The 17,192-nt window shown below is 43.5% G+C and overlaps 1 protein-coding gene across 1 annotated transcript in view; it reads left to right on the top strand.

Moving 5' to 3' along the window:
* Positions 1–13,160, top strand: part of CDH17 (cadherin 17) — a 29,587-nt gene extending 16,427 nt beyond the window's left edge. The window contains exons 13-17 of the mRNA XM_009638339.2: positions 1,353–1,483; positions 2,649–2,882; positions 5,589–5,705; positions 5,814–5,930; positions 12,047–13,160. Of these exons, the coding sequence (XP_009636634.1) occupies positions 1,353–1,483; positions 2,649–2,882; positions 5,589–5,705; positions 5,814–5,930; positions 12,047–12,156 (709 nt within the window). The 3' untranslated portion in view covers positions 12,157–13,160. The remainder of the gene's footprint in view (positions 1–1,352; positions 1,484–2,648; positions 2,883–5,588; positions 5,706–5,813; positions 5,931–12,046) is intronic.
* Positions 13,161–17,192: the final 4,032 nt, after the last annotated feature.

Genomic DNA, 17,192 nt, shown 5'->3' with positions numbered 1-17,192 from the left:
CAACCTGTAGTGAAGCTCAAGTCTATAGCTGACAATTAATTAATTTTATTTTCCAGCTGCCTGCTTCCACTGTGGATGCAAAGCTCTGTGCAAGACAATTCCTATGCTTGTGAGTGGGATGCAAAATTTCAAACTGGCTCACTCAGTAGCCCAATGCCATGTTGTATGGTCAAGTCACCTTGAGTCTTTGCCAGCTCATGGATTTATGCACAGTGTTGTGTTGCATGGTGCAAATGTACCTTACACAGTAGAGTCGGGTAGAAGAATTATTTGTGGCTCTTGCTGCACGATTCCCAGCTGGGATGCTGAACAGATCAACCCAAAATAAACAATCCTTGAAATTTAACTAAAATTCAGCAAAACACCAAGTAGTTAATGGAGTTGCAGAATATGACTGTTAGGCCTCCCATGGATTTTTATTCCCAGAGGTTTCTCATCTGGCTTTCTACTTTCCCCTAACTTTTGGGAACTTAGCATGTTTAGCATTCTGTCAAAGGCCAAGAAGCTCTGGGGGATGATGACAGAGACAGATGACAGGAATTCATATTTACATAAACCACATTTCTGCTAAAAAATAGGTTAAAGGACATAAAATAAAAAGTATAAAAAGTAAAAGATGTACAAGCATGTCAGCATGCTGTTTTTAATGCAAGGGGTACTGAAAGAACAAAAGCGTTGAATGAGAAGGTCGGGTCACATCTACTCAAGCAAATGCCTGTGCTTCAACTGGGTCATATGTTCATGGTTAAATTTGTATAAGTAAATATGCAGAGACCTTGTTTTGTTTTGTTTTTTTAAACAATAATATAAAGGCAATTATGTGGTGCTGTTTAAAGCACTCTCTGTTCCAAGACTGCCCCAATGGTAATTACAAGCTACTCCAGACTGGCAGCAGATGGACTACCTTGGAGTCCTGGCCCCTTGCTGATCCAAAAAAGGGTGCCTGTCTGCACTGCTCCCTCTGCCCCCCAATCTTTGGCTTGTGTGCCCATCAAAACCAAAGCATGGGAGATGCAATGGGGAGAGAGGGAGATACGGTTGGGACAGAGCACGCTTCTGGACACCCCAGGCTTCCCTGTTAGGAGGAAGGTGGAGTTGCAACATGCAGGCTGGAGGAGCGGTGGCATTCCCACGGTTCTGCTCTCACTCTTTATTCGCAATGATTTTAGCTTCCCTTTGCCTGTCTGTCTCCCCTGGTTGGCTGTAGTACTGGGACTCTTCCAAGAACCCTCACTTTGAATACAGTTATAATCAAGCCACTTACCTAAAATCAATACAGAAGTATTTGCTTTATCAGCAATTTTTCCTGATTTGGAATAGTATACATGACTTTTTCTTCTTTCTCTCCAAAGATACTCCATAGAAGGTGATGTAAGGAAATGGCTGAGGATTGATTCAAGCACTGGGCAGATATACACTGCTTCCACTTTGGATCGAGAACAGCAAGAAACGTACAGTGTTGATGTTGTTGCATATGAGCTACGTAAGCGATGAAACAACTACATATACACACGCAGAGGAATCCTCTGCCCTTACTGCTTTATGAGGAGTACTTCCCATGACTAAGCCCATGAAAAGTACAGGAATGTGTGGTGTCTCCTTAGAAGTATATATTTCTTAAGAATTTAACTTTCTTAAAAGAAATCTCGATGTTATAGATAATGAGGATTAAAATAATTTTCATGTAGTTAGCTATCACATGCTGTTATATTTGCACGAGCCACAGAGCATATAGAGAAATTTAGAATTTTCTCAGTATTTTTAGTGTCAGCATTTTCTGCCACTTTTTTCCTCTGTAGCTACAAAGATTTTATTCTTTCTTGTAGGTATGTTTAGGCTTCCTGAAAACATACCTGGAAAGTAACTTGCAAACTTGTACAGAATTTCATTTTATTATGAATAAAACTAATACACTAGTTAGTCTGAAATATATTAGAGCTCCTAATTCCAGTCCATCTGGGGAGATTTCGTTACATGATTTACATTGAAAAGGGGTTAAAAGCTATGGACTATAGCTGATTGAATGAAGTATAAATCTAGGTTTCCCTTATTGAACACATGCAAACAATAATGCTGGCCACTGTTTTGAGGGATATGGGTAAGGATGCACTTCCTTTATGTCAGGAAAAAGGAATGCTTCCTCCAGCACCGTGATGGAGTGAGGCTGTTCCTGCAGGAACAGGCTGGAGAAATGACAGGGCTCTGAAAGCTCTTCTTGGGCCCCTTGTCTTGGGCCCCAAGGCAGACTGTTGACTTGCTTTTTGTATATATAGAAGAGAGATGGAAAGTTTAAGGAATTTCACACTTAAAAGAATGCTCCAAAGAGTGCTGGTCACCATGGATGTGACCGCTTAGCAGATAGCAGATGGATGTGACTGCTTATACGATGATCTATCTGCTTCCTTTCACTTGCTAGTGCTCTGTAGTTAGCAAGAGTTGGGGGTAAATAAACCACACTTTTTAAGAAGTGGTGGCAGCCACCACGAGTCCCTCAGGCCCTCCTGAGACCTTGCCTCTGCAACCTGCAGACCGAATGCCACCTCCCACTGCCTGCCTGATGCGGTACCTATATGACAGCTGCAAATGCAGCAACCCAGCGTGTAAGTCCAAGATGTGCGTGTAACTTTACATTCTGTTAAACTCTACAGATAACGCAGCTCAGAAATCCAAAACAACCTTGGTACTACACTTAAAGGATGTGAATGATAACCCTCCACAGTTAGCTATGGATTATCCTCCTTTCTTCTGCTACCCACTCATTGGAGGAGAGAGAACTTTAATTCAAGCGACTGATGCTGATGAACACTTGTATTCAAAATTTAGTTTTTCTCTCGCAAATGATATGAATGCCAGAAATAATTGGGAAATCTCAAAGGTTAATGGTAAGTTAATAAAGCTATTCTTCTAATGATATGGGACTCTCTAAGTACTTTGAGAAATATGAAGTAATATTGAATTCCTTTTCATTCCTACTATTGCATATCCAGTATTCCATGTAGAAAAAAAATTGGTTGTTGAGAAATTACATGCATTTTGGCATGTATTTATTTGAACACCTAAGTCATTAATAATTTTTTTCAAGAGGTTACATCTAGTATGTTGCAAGCTAAAATTTCACTAGTAGTTAGGAGAGAAGAAACATCTAAGAAAAAAAGGTACTGTGTGCTTAAATCAATACAAATCACTCCTGCTAAAGAAATAGAGCAGTTCACAAACTATTTCTGACATTTTGTGTGCAAAGGGAAGTCATGCCTCACAAACTAATTGGAGTTCTTTGAAGGGGATCAGTAAGCACATGGATAAGTGCTTGGCCGATAGAGCCTGTCTGAATTCCTAAAAGACATTTGAGGAAATGTCCCACTAGAGAAAGTTAGGTTGCCATGTTGTGAAAGGGACAAGTTTTGAAAAGATAAATAATAATTTAAAATTATGGAGTTGGAGTAAATGGTCAGCTCTTGCACTGAAGTGAGTTCATGTCTGGTTTTCCAGAGGGTTTTTTGCTAGGACCTGCACAGATCAGTAAATATGGGTGTGCAATGAGGAGGCGAAGTTTAGACATTATACAAAGTTATTTGAGTAGGAACCAAGTGTGAAGAGTTGCAGAACATCCTTGCAAGACTGAGCTGGTTGAGCAATAAAATAGCAGATTCAAATGAACCCCAGACCCCCAAATTCACATTTGAAATCATGGGTGCTGAGTTGGCCATTATGAGTCAGGAATAAGACCTGTAAGCAGTTCCATGAAAATGTGAGATCAAATTATCAGCAGTGTTCAGAAAAGCAGATCAAATATTGGGAATTACTAGGAAAGAACCAGAGAAGAAATCAGAGAATGTGATTATGCCCCTGTATAAATCCATGATTTGTTCAAATCTTGAATTCTGGTCTCTCCATCTCCAAAAAGATGCAGTAGAACTGGAAACAAGTTTAGATAGGGTGATTATATCAGAGTTATGGACTAGCCTGATGTAAGGAAGTGTACAGAAGAAGCAAAGTTAGCTACTACTGTTTAGCTTGGAAGAGAGTAGGGAAAAAATACAGTAGAGGTCTTTAAAATCATGAATGCTGTGGTCAGGGTGGCCAGAGGTTCATCATTTGCCCTTTCTTCCAGAATACAAATGTGGGAGCTTCAAATGAAGCATATGGGAGTTATTTCCAGTGCAGATAGAGGGAGGAGGTAGTTGACTGTGGAACTTGTTGTTGCAGGGTCTTGTGTATGTAGAAAGTTTCCACAAGTTCAAAGCAAGAAATTACATCTTGTTCAAGAAGTCTCTGAGCTGAAAATTGTTGAAGACTGAGAGAGCATTAAGAGAAAATAAAATACATAGAATCATAGGATCATTTGGTTGGAAAAGACCTTTAAGATCATCGAGTCCAACCATACATGTCCACTACTAAACCATGTCCCTAAGCACCTCATCTCCCCATCTTTTAAATGCCTCCAGAGATGGGGACTCAACCACTTCCCCGGGTAGCCCCTTCCAGTGCCTGATAACCCTTTCAGTGAAGAAATCTTTCCTCATATCTGATCTAAACATTCCCTCGTGCAATTTGAGGCTGTTTCCTCTCATCTTATCACTTGTTACTTAGGAGAGGAGCCCAACAACCACCTCACTAGAACCTCTTTTCATGTAGTTGTAGAGAGCGATAAGGTCTCCCCTCAGCCTCCTCTTCTTCAGGCTGAACAACCCCAGTTCCCAACCAGCCAGTCCTCATAAGACTGGTGCTCCAGGCCCCTCGCCAGCTTTGTTGCCCTTCTCTGAACACACTCCAACACCTCAATGTCCTCCTTGTAGTGAGGGGCCTAAAACTGAACAAAGTATTCCAGGTGAGGCCTCACCAGTGCCAGGTACAGGGGAAAGATATCACTAACCATTTCCTCTTGGATCATGGGAGATTTGTTTTTCTCCCCATCCCTGTCTTCTGGCTCAGGCGGCTGGGAACCTGGAGAACAGCTGAGGCAAAGAAGGCATTATCAGCCTTATCCTCATCCTTTGTCACTATGGTTCCCCCTGCATCCAGTAAAGGATGGAGATTCTCCTTGGCTCTCCTTTTGTTGTTAGTATATTTACATACATGTTTGCTTTTTTTATGGTATTCTCCATTCTAGAGACAAGATACTGACATCAATATACCTTTGGTCTGATCCCAGTGGCTGTTATAGTCTTCTTTTTAGAAGTTCTAAAGAGTCTTAGATGTGACAGTGTAGGTGTACTAGAAGGATGGTCTGTCCTACTAAGTTGTCTTGGGAACAATTTAAGTTGGTTATGGCTTCTTTGAGTATGGGGAGATTTTGTGGTTTAGATATGATGCTATCACTGTAGCACTACCCAAAATCAGATTTGGCCTGCTGTAGAAGTTAGGAAGGAAATTCTCTGACCATATTATGCTGAAAGCCAGACTAGGCATTCAGACAGTCCCTTTTGACTTAATGCCTGCAAACCCATGAGACCTGGTAAGACATGGTGGAAAACAGAAACTACCATCATGTGCAAAGCAGCCTTAAAAAAGAGCGTTTGCAGCTGGCATAACTGTTGAGCTCAATTTCTTTCTTTTGCTGACATGAATGTACCATTTCCTACCTACAGGTACTTATGCTTACCTCTCTCCGAAACACACTAACTTTGAAGAGAAGGTGTATACTGTTCCAGTAATAATTACTGACAATGGAAAACCACCTTTGGAAAGAAAAGTGAATCTTCAAGGTATACTATGCACAGAACTATTAGTTTCAAGACAACAGTTGCATTTATGAATAATCAAACTAGACTACTAAACTTCTCATTAACCTCATGGCATTTCTTTTTTTGCAGTAAACATCTGCAAGTGTTCAAGTGAAAATTCATGTTTTATCGAAGTAGAGCATGACCATTCCAGACCAAGCGTCGGCCAGGCCATTGGGATTCTTATTGGGGTCCTGCTCATCATTGGTAGGTCGCTTTTTCTTGGTTGATATGAAGCCAGGTCTCTGAGATACTGTAATGCTGTTGCATTTCTGACACTGATTCACTTGTTGCGTGAAGAGATGTCACGCATGTTGCAGAATGAGCAAAAGAGGGAAGATCTCCTGACTGTGTATCATGATTGCTGCAAACCTGTAAGTTTTTAGTCATAGGAATAGCTTTCTGTGGCCTGTGCTTCTGCATACACGTACAATGGCACAGGAAGCAGCTATCACAGAAGAAAACGTTGCACTTGTAGCATATTGCCCCTTCACTGCTACCTACTGCCTTTTCCCTGTCAGGGAAGGGATTGGAGCCTCATCTTTGGCTTCCAGATTACAGTGAAAATAGGAAGCTTCCAGGAATGTCATGCTTACAATGTCTGTACCCATAGGTTACAATTATGGTTTTATTCACCTGTTGTGGTTTAGCCCAGCAGGCAACTAAGCACCACCCAGCCGCTCGCTCACTCCCCCTGCTCCCTCAGTGGGATGGGGGAGAGAATTGGAAAAAAAGTAAAACCCATGGGTTGAGATAAAGACAGTTTAATAAAAGAGCAGAGGAAAAGAATAACAATAATAATAATAATGGTAAGAGAATATACAGAATATACAAACCAAGTGATGCGCAATGCAATTGCTCACCACCCGCTGACTGATGCCCAGCCCATCCCAAGCAGCAATCCCTCTCCCCCCCAGCCAACTCCCCCCAGGCATGATGTCCTATGGTCTGGAATAGCCCTTTGGCCAGTTGGGGTCAGCTGTCCTGGCTGTGCCCCCTCCCAGCTTCTTGTGCACCTGGCAGAGCAGAGGAAGCTGAAAAGTCCTTGACTTAGTGTAAGCACAACGTAGTAGCAACTAAACCATCAGGGTGTTATCAACATTCTTCTCATCCTAAATCCAAAACACAGCACCATGCCTGCTACTAGGAAGAAAATTAACTCTATCCCAGCTGAAACCAGGACGTCACCTATTTCAGCTTTTTAGGTTTCCGTTTTCCATATGGAGAATTGCTTTGAGCTGTGGGAAACTGGCATTTACATGAACAAAGTACAGTTATATTGTTAAGTGGTAGTGTACAGTATTATGTTCTTACAGGAATGAGCTGATGCAACTTCATCTCTTTTTCCAAAGCAAGATAAAATATTTTTTTTTTGTAATAGAATAGAATAGAATAGAATAGAATAGAATAGAATATTTCAGTTGGAAGGAACATACAATGATCATCTAGTCCAACTGCCTGACCACTTCAGGGCTGACCAAAAGTTAAAGCCTGTTGTTAAGGGCATTGTCCAAATGCCTCTTAAACACTGACAGGCTTGGGACATTGACCACCTCTCTAGGAAGCCTGGTCCAGTGTCTGACCACCCTCTCGGTAAAGAAATGCTTCCTAATGTCCAGTCTGAACCTCCCCTGGTGCAGCTTTGAACCATTCCCATGCACCCCACCACTGGATCCCAGGGAGAAGAGCTCAGCATCTCCCTCTCCAGGTCCCCTCATCAGGAAGCTGCAGAGATCAATGAGGTCGCCCCTCAGCCTCCTTTTCTCCAAACTAGACAAACCCAAAGCCCTCAGCCACTCCTTATAGCATATTCCTTCTAGCCCTGGCACCAGCTGTGTTGCCCTCCTCTGGATGCATTCGAGTACCTGAACACCCTTTTTAAATTGTGGGGCCCAGAACCACACACAGTGCTCAAGGTGAGGCTGCGCCAACGCTGAATACAGCGGGATGATCACCTCTCCTGACCAGCTGGTCATGCTGTGTGTGATGCCCCCCAGGATGCAGTTTACCCTCTGGGCTGCCAGGGCACACTACTGGTTCATACTGGGCGTGCTGTTGACCAGCACCCCCAGATCCCTTTCTGCAGGGCTGCTCTCCAGCTGCTCCTCTCCCAGTTTATACTTGTGCCTGGTGTTACTCTGTCCCAGGTGCAGAATCCAGCATTTAGACTTATTAAATCTCATGCCATCAATCATTGCCTAATGCTCCGGTCTATCTAGATTCCTCTGCAAGGCCTCCTGTCCCTCAAGAGAGTCAACAACACCTCCCAGTTTGGTATCATCAGCAACCTTGCTAATGATGTATTCAACTCGCGCATCGAGACCATTGATAAATATGTTGAACAGAACTGGCTCTAGAATTGAGCCCTGAGGAACACTGCTGGTGACAGGTCGCCAGCCAGATGTAGCCCCATTCACTACAACACTTTGAGCTCTGCCCTTCAGCCAGTTCTTCACCCAGTGCACCATGAACCTGCTCATCCTACAGTGGGACGACTTGTCCAGAAGGATGCTGTGAGGGACAGTATCAAAAGCCATACTAAAATCCAGAAAAGGTACATCCACCTTCCCTTCATCCACTAGGCAGGTAACCTTGTCACAGAAGGCCATCAAATTAGTTACACAGGACTTTCCCTTTGTTCACCCATGTTGATGGTGCCTGATGATTGTGTTATTCTTTAAATGCTTTTCAGCAGTACCCAGTATGATCTTCTCCATAATTTTTCCAGGAACTGAGGTTAGACTAACAGGTCTGTAATTCCCTGGGTCTTCCCTCAAGCCCTTTTTGTAGACTGGAATAACATTGGCTAGCTTCCAGCCAGCAGGGACCTCTCCAGACTCCCAAGACCTTTGGTAGATGATCGAGAGGGGTCCTGCCATAACATCCTCTAGCTCCTTCAGTATTCTCTTTATCAATGTAAGTGCAAAAGTAGGGAGGAAGACTGTTGATGGGATCCAGTCCCCTAGGAAGCAAAGAGCAAGGAGAATTCAGTGCTCAGTCCTGTGTGATTTTTGAATGCGATGGTCACAAGAGCCAGACTGAGAAACTGTGACAGCTATAGAGAGGGAAGGGACTGTGAAAGACCTATGGAGGAAATCAAAGAAAAAGAATTAAATATGTTACAGACCTCATATTTGAAAGACTCGGATTAAATTAGAGGATAAAAGGGAAAAACCCCAAGAACTTATGTAAGTTACTGTTACTTCAATTCTAAAAGAAAAGAGAATGAGCCCGCAAGAACAGGTTCAATACCTCAAAAGACAAAACCAAAGCTCTGTGTAGATATTCTTTTGTAATACACAAACCCCCAAAGCAAGAGAAAGTACTGGTGCATATGTTATGCATATGTGTTTGTCTTTTGAAGATAAAAAGAGAAAAAAGAATTCAAAGAACTTAAAAGGAAGAAGCCACACTCAGACCATGCAATTGTCAGAGAAACCCCTGAAACTGCATCTTTATCATCTCTGTTCAAGCTTCTCACGTCACTTATTTCTGCAAAATGCCTTAGTCTGATCCCTCACTAAGTATAGTGCCACATTTAAGTGGCAGTTAATGTTGAAAATTATGACAATGATGTTGGATAACTGACTAAAGATGTTTTCATTACAAGAGAGCTGGTCAGCTTCAGCGAGCACAGTAGAAGTTGCCACTGCTTTATGACTTTTAAAAAACACAGTGTATGTAGATCATAATGGATTTTAAAAATAATTCGTGAAATGAATATGCAAGTTTTTTTGACAGCAAGTTTTTTTTCACTGTAGAGGCAAAATCAGATGAGAGCCTCTAAGGTGGATTTAACAGGGATCAGAGACAGGCAAGGAAAAAACAATGAGAGATCCAAAGATTTTATGAAACCTGGTGAGATTGCAAACACTGAGTTGGGCCTTGAAGCTCAGAAGACATAACCATAAAAACAGCCATCTCTTGGGGGACTGTCTGACACCAGAATGAATTCCTGCGTGAGCTAAGGGCTTTCTCAGACCTCAGCACCTTTTGTTCCAAGAGCAAGGATCCCCTGTAGTCTTACTTTGTTTAGAAGAAACACAGAGCATAGGCGTTGGAAAACAAAACACAATGAAACAAAAAATACACCCCAAACCCTCAGCCAATCCATTCTGATGGGAGAAACTCTTTCACCAAGACAAACTGTCTCTCTCCGGGAAGAGGCCGACCCCCACCTCGCTACAGCCTCCTTTCAGGCAGTTGTAGAGGGGGACAAGGTCTCCCCTCAGCCTCCTCTTCTCCAGACTAAACAACCCCAGTTCCGTCAGCCGCTCCTCATCAGACTTGTGCTCCAGACCCCTCACCACATTTGTGGCTCTCCCCTGGACATGCTCCAGCAACGCAACGTCTTTCTTGTTCAGCCCAAAACTGAACACAATATTCAAGGTGTGGCCTCACCAGCACCGAGTACAGGGGCATGATCACTTCCCTACTCTTGCTGGCCACACTATTCCTGATACAAGCCAGGATACCATTGGCCTTCTTGGCCACCTGGGCACATTGCTGGCTCATATTCAGTTGGCTGTCAACCAGTACCCCCAGGTCTTTTTCCACCAGGCAGCTTTCCAGCCACTCTTCCCCAAGCCTGTAGCATTGCATGGGGTTGTTGTGACCAAAGTGCAGGACCCGGCACTTGGCCTTGTTGAACCTCATACAGTTGGCCTCGGCCCATCAATCCAGCCTGTCCAGGTCCCTCTGCAGAGCCCTCCTCCCCTCAAGCAGATCGACACTCCCACCCAGTTTGGTGTCATCTGCTAACTTACTGAGGGCACACTCAATCCCCTCGTCCAGGGGGGGATTTATCATTCATAAAGATATTAAACAAGACCGGCCCTAGAACTGAGCCCTGGGGGGCACCATTTGTGACCAGACGCCAACTGGATTTAACTCCATTCACCACAATTCTCTGGGCTTGGCCATCCAGACAGGTTTTAACCCAGCAAAGAGTACACCCACCTAGGCCATGAACTGCCAGCTTCTCTAGAAGAATGCTGTGGGAGACTGTGTCGAAGGCTTTGCTGAAGTCTAGGTATACGACATCCACAGCCTTTCCCTCATCTACCAGGCAGGTCACCTGGTCATAGAAGGAAATCGGGTTGGTCAGGCAGGACCTGCTTTTCATGAACCCATGCTGGCTGGGCCTGACCCCCTGATTGTCCTCCATATGCCCGTTGATCACACTCAAGGTGAACCACTCCATAATCTTCCCCGGTACTGAGATCAGGCTGACAGGTCCATAGTTCCCCAGATCCTCCTTACCCTCCAGTAATCTGGGACCTCCCCTGTTATGCAGGACTGCTGATAAATGATGGAGAGTGGCTTGGCAAGCTCCCCTGCCAGCTCCTTCAGCACTCTTGGGTGGATCCCATCCAGCCCCATAGACTTGTGGATGTCCAGGTGGCATAGCAGGTCAAAAACTGCTTTTTCCTGGATTATGTGAGATCATGTGACAGATAGTAGATATGTTCCTTGAGTAACTACTCAGATACCACAAGTACGATTGTAAAATAAGAACAGCTACAGAACAGATATTCAGATCAATGAATGGGGCAAGAGGAGTACATGAACACTCCTATGTACTTTAATAAAGGAACAAAGAGATGTTGAAAGTGATAGATAAGCTAACACTGATAAAGAGGAAATAAATTTATGTACAGTGTAACAAGCTCATCACGATTTAAAAAGATCAGACATATATATACACATATAATATGCATATTTAATATGTATATACACACACACATATATATGTATGCATATGAAGACATCTAGACACCTTAGATTGTGTACGACAAGTGATTATAAAGGGTATAAGCACTTCTAATCCAGAAGAAAATCTGAATCATTCTTACCCATAGGCGTGCAAATCCCTGGGGTCCATCAGCTATTCCTAACAGATACCAAGGAGTTCCCAAAGAACAATTTTGCTGTCAGTAGCCCCAGCTTTGCTGTGACAGAATTGCCATTCCTTTGGGAAAAAAACACCCGGGGACTGCAATTCAAGCCAAACATGACATATCACTGATCAAAGGGAGGGGGCATAAAAAAGACACTTTGCCATCTGGTCAGATCCTGGAGGAGAAGTTCTCCTCTGGGAGAAGTCTCCTGAGCCCTGAGACATCCGACCCTGCCCACCAGTGCCTCAGGTCCCTGAACACACTCTTGGTCCAGTGCTGCATGGTCATTCCCCAAAGCCATTTGCTTCTGTTCAAGAGGTAAAGCAGTATGGGTCTTACAGCACGGGTGTCGGATCCTTTGCTGAAATGCCTTTTCAGAAAGTTTTCTCTTCCCTTTACTGATGACCACTCTCTGTTTTTCAGGTTGTGTTATAGGGGGTGTGTTTCTTCACATGAAATACAAACAGAAAAATGAAAATAAGACCTATCAGAAAGATGCAAATGATAATTCTGAACTCAATAGACTGAATTAATGACTGTTTCATCAAGAGACAAAAATGCCCTTTGGGTTGGGAAGGAGTGAGCTTCATCACTCCCAAAGCCCAGAAGTATACGATCACAAACTGAGGATACACACATGCAAAAGCAGGCTCCCAGGGCTTTGTCCTCACTTTTGTAGGTAATACTATTCAATCAGTCATGAAAAAAAAATGTACATAGACTTCAGCAGCCTCCATTAACAAGAATATCAGCTTTGACTGAAGTGTTAACTCATGACAACACGAAATGCTGAGCTCCTGCAAGGATCAACACATGGGACCAGCCTTCAGCCTTCTTTTTTTGTCAGCTGACGTAAATACGGACTTTCCAGAGGACTACATTTTATCTAACTGCACATCTTTGGCTCTTTCCACCTCCGTAAGTTACTGAATATCAAAATGGGGAATGAAGTCCTGTGCCACATTTGAAGATGTCCCGTGAAGTCTCAGGAATCTCTCTGACTCTAAGCAAAGGAGCTCCCAAACTTATTGCAATTTGTAATCTGCCCAGGGTCATGCCTGCTTACATTATCCTGGTGAATTTGTGCTAGCAATATTAACTAGCAGTGTGACATTTCAGTTTTTCATTTTTGATATCCACAGAGTATAACCAGTTTGTGAAGCACCATGGCCTTTCACTACAATTTCTATGTTAAAAAATACATGTTGAGTCTTATCTCATTGGGTAATGTGCTGTTTTATGATACTGCTGCAAGTATTATTCATGCCTCTATATATTAGATAAGAATAAAAATATTCTTTAAAGGTTTTAGTGTCTGCCTATTATATTAAAAAAAAAAAAAGATAGGTAGTGCATGAGAGCAAACCATTGCTGCTTGGTTATCTATTGTATTTAACCCTCACTTTTGCATAATGCAGATTAAAAACAGCTCTCAGGCCAGAGTGATACGTGTCCGGCTGATTCAAGATGTAATGATTACTGGAGGCATTTGTATCTTGGTTTCAGTAAAATGTATTTGAGCCCAGGATGACACTCAGCGAAGGAAAGCCTTTCTCCTGACAGCGAAGGAAAGCCTTTCTCCTGACAGCATGCCTATAGAAGGGCATTTCTGGTGACAGCTTGAGGGAGGCTTTTCTTTTAAGCTATAAATAAAAGCTGACAAATATTGTGTTAAACTGAAAAGACAATATACTTTTGAAAACACTGAAGGAAAGGTCATATGGAAAAGAGTATGCAGGATTTTTTTAATAGCTTTTGCATGTAGCACAGAACTAGAAAGAAAAGAGCACTTTTTTGGTAGCATTGCATTATAATAGGTTTTCCTAGAATGCTGCCAGCAAAAACTTTGCTTTCGGGCTTCAGCGACACAACCCAATTGTTGTATCTCTTACCCCAGCTTCCCCAGCTGTTGGAGCTCTGTTATTTGCTGTGGGGCTCACTGCTGGAATGTATTTATTTTATGATGGGAATGCAATCCATTATATTTGGAAAGTATGACATTCAGTTACGTCAGTGTATCCAGGGATTGGGATTAGTATATTGTTTTATAAATAAAGGAGCCAAAGTTCAGGAGTCGTTGTACTTGTGTATATCAATATGGCTTTATCTGAAGATGGGGAAAATGTGCAGAAGTTCCACTTTGCTTTATCTCCCTGACCTGTCTTTCTGTTTGCTAATTTTGCTTAAAAGCATCTTGTGTTTTCAACAATTTCTTTTCTGGAGACGGGTCAAAAATTTATTGTCTGATTTACCTACATTCATGGCTGGTTTATCCCTTTCCTCAGCCTACAGAGGCACTGCCTCAATTCCTTGTATCTCATGGGGTAATTCACTACCCAGTTGTCCTTAGACTGGTGGATAGCAGAGCTTCCAGGACAAACTAAAAAGTCCCCCCTCCTCAGGTTCTTGACCATGTCTTCAGCCTTGAAGACTTAGATTCTCTGTGCATTGAGGGTCACGCCTCCTGCAGGCAAAAGTTTGTGTGTGGTAGGAGAGGTCTGGATGAAACCACCTCAGAGTGCTCCCTCTGCAGTGGCTGCCCTGGGCGAGCATCCCTAGGGGCTGAGCACGCTTTCCCTCGCTGCTGCAATGGCCCCCTGACAGCCCACGCTCCTGCCTGCAGCACAGCACAGCCAGGGCCCGCAGCACCCTGACCACCCCACCCCACTGCCAACCTGCATCCCCTTCCCCACCCCACTTGCCCAAAGTCCCCTGCACTCGAGGGATGTGTCATGAGCGTGCTTGCATGGACGTTACCCAAGCGATGCAGCCGCTAGTTAACCTGCATCTGGAGCACCAGGCGCTTCTTAGTGCTTCTTGTACTGCGCATTAGTCCTACCCTAAAAAAAAACAAAAAAAGAAAAAAGAAAGGAAAAACCCCATTTCCAACCCTACCACAAGTATTCTCATTTTCTTCACCCTCCTCCTGCCTGCCTGCCTGCCTGCCAGGAATTCCCCCCCAGCCCTCCAGGGATTTATTTTAACCCAGCCTTGCTCTGGCTCCTCCAGTGGTTCAGTCTTTTTTGGGAGCCAGGAAAAAGCTCTCACCCAGCCTTAACCCTCCCCCTGCAGAAGACTGCTGCCCCTGGTCTCCTTTCCAGAGGACAAATTCCGTTTTCTTTGGGTCTCTGGAGAGGAAGAGAAGCAATCCTTGTTATTGTTCCTTTCCCCCAGCCTCAGCTTGTTCCCAGGTCCCCGCAGGAATGGCCGATATGAGGATGTTCTGTCCTTGTACATTACATTTTGCTCTGAATTCAAGTTTCAAGGGATGAGCAGTTCTTTTTGAGGTCCTCAAATTCCTGTCAATGTCTGTTAGTCACTGCACCCTCCAAAGTAGTTTCACTGACATTTCTTGGTAAGAACTAACAACACGTAACCTGCACTTTACACGTAAAAGTGTAAAGATGCAGACAGCACTGAAACCAGAATTTAGCACAAACCTCAAAAAAATATTTCTCTGAAGTTGGCCACATTGTATTTTTTTTTAAAACACTTTGAAATGTTGGCTTATATCTGGTTTTTTATGCTTGAATAATAGGTATGGCATACCAGCATGATTTGCATGCATATATGATTCACTACAACGAAACTAGTAAGGTCTGCGAGCATTAAAACTGAATTAGTGTTTTAAGTGCATGATACTTAAAATGCTAGGGGAGCTAAAGCTCTCCTACTTTATAGCCACAAATTATTAGAACAACTTCATAGACTGATAGCAGAGGGACAAATTTTGAAAACAGTGTTGATGGCTTTGGACTCCAGTTACAACCTTTCTGCCAAGAACAATATCACACAAGAAGTCCAGTGATGAAATCTGCTGAGAATATGTCCTCTGGCGTGGTTCCTTTCCATGGCTCCTCCTTCAAGCACGCAACATCTCATTACGAGCTTCACAGATAGCAAAAGACTTTGCAGTGCTTTCTAATTCTTTTTTACAAGATTAGAGACTTATCAGGGGTTTGATTATCTCCAGGATTAATGACATATTAATTAAACAGCCATTATGCCTACTTTTCAACTCTTTTGTAAATACAAACTCAAAAAGTACGAACAAGATTTTTATCTGGGTTTATAGAACAAATGCCACAGAACGGCAGCTCTTAGGGGAGGGAAAAAAAGTGTCCTTAATCTGTGTTTTGAAGTATAGTTCATCAGCTCTGCTCACGCGATCAAACGCACAAGGCCGTACCCAGCACACACAGCTACTGCTTTGCCTGTTCATGGGGATAAGGACCGGGCAGCCCCCGGTGGCATGGCGATGGGTGGGGAGGGCTGCGATGCTGCCTGGCCAGCTGGAGCTGCTGGCGCTTGCAGGGGGACAGACTCCCTCCAGACAGGGTGGGACGTCTGTACCTGGGGAAGGCAGCGAGAAACGCATCTTCACCCGCAAAACAGCTCTGTAGTGAGCTCTGCTCTTGGGGTAGGTAGGTAAGCATCGCATGGAGGAGCACAGAGGGAAGTTTAGGCAGGATTGGGAAGCTGACCTGTAAAAGGGAACTGGTTTTGGCTGAAAGAGGGCAGGTACTCTCCCATTACTTCTGTGTAGCATCTAATCCTAGATGCACCTCACTAGGAGTTTAGAGAAGACTTTACAGATTTGCCAGAACTGGGAGCTGAAATTAGCTAATTGCTTGTGCAAACTAGAGCAAAGAACAACATAGTCTAGAGAGTTACCACTCCTTCTAGATACTGGAGATCTTCTGCCCAGTCTCTCAATGTTACTTCAATGGCATTCACCCCCTCAGAGAAGACCTTCTTTTCTGTTGGCTGACTTTGGGCCTTGAACAGGACCCAGAAATTTGCAGCTTAAAGTAGAAGACAAAGTCCTAGAGCTACAGGTTGCTGCAACGGCAGGGGAATGTCCTCTGTCAACAGAGCTTAGAGAAAGGAGGCACCACAGCCTGTGACCAAAGGGTTACGATGATGTACATGAGCATCCATTAGCACAGTAAAATACCATGGAAGGGTTCAGAAAGATGGACAGCGTCATCATGTCAAGGATCCTAAGCCAGGAAAAACACTTTGAGTTTCTTAATTGTGTATTCCAAGAGCAAAACAGATGATTAAAAGTGAACCGGCAGCAGATCTTTGAACTCATTGCTGAACAGCATGTTCCTCCACTGATAGTGGAGGATAGTGAAAGGTTGTACAGCGCAGGGAGATGAACTGCTCGAGCCTGTTCTGTTTACAGATTGAGGGCCAGAAATAGGCGATGCGTACAGTCGCAAAAGGCTATTATGCCACAGATGAGTTCAAGGGGGAGAAGTGTTGTGCGTTTGCAGCTGGGAAGATGACAACTATTATTGCCGTGAGCTGCATGCATGCTTATATCCAGTTCATCCAGTTATGATATCAGTGTCATAAGTGGACTCATCTTGTCATTCCTGAACCATTCCGTGAGATATACGTTAATGCTGAATATGGTCAAGAAATGTGTTTCCACAACCTCTTCTTCCAGTGCACTGCTCCTCAGGACTAACATATAACTTGCAAGTCCTCTAGGGAAGTGTAGGTCTAGCAAGTCATTCCTGGTTCTCAGAACTGAGCAGGAAGAATAAAAGCCAGAAGC

Source organism: Egretta garzetta, unplaced genomic scaffold, assembly GCF_000687185.1.
Source record: "Egretta garzetta isolate BGI_Z169 unplaced genomic scaffold, ASM68718v1 scaffold154, whole genome shotgun sequence".
In the NCBI taxonomy this organism is placed as follows: Eukaryota; Metazoa; Chordata; class Aves; order Pelecaniformes; family Ardeidae; genus Egretta; species Egretta garzetta.
This window is presented reverse-complemented; position numbering and strand designations above follow the sequence as displayed.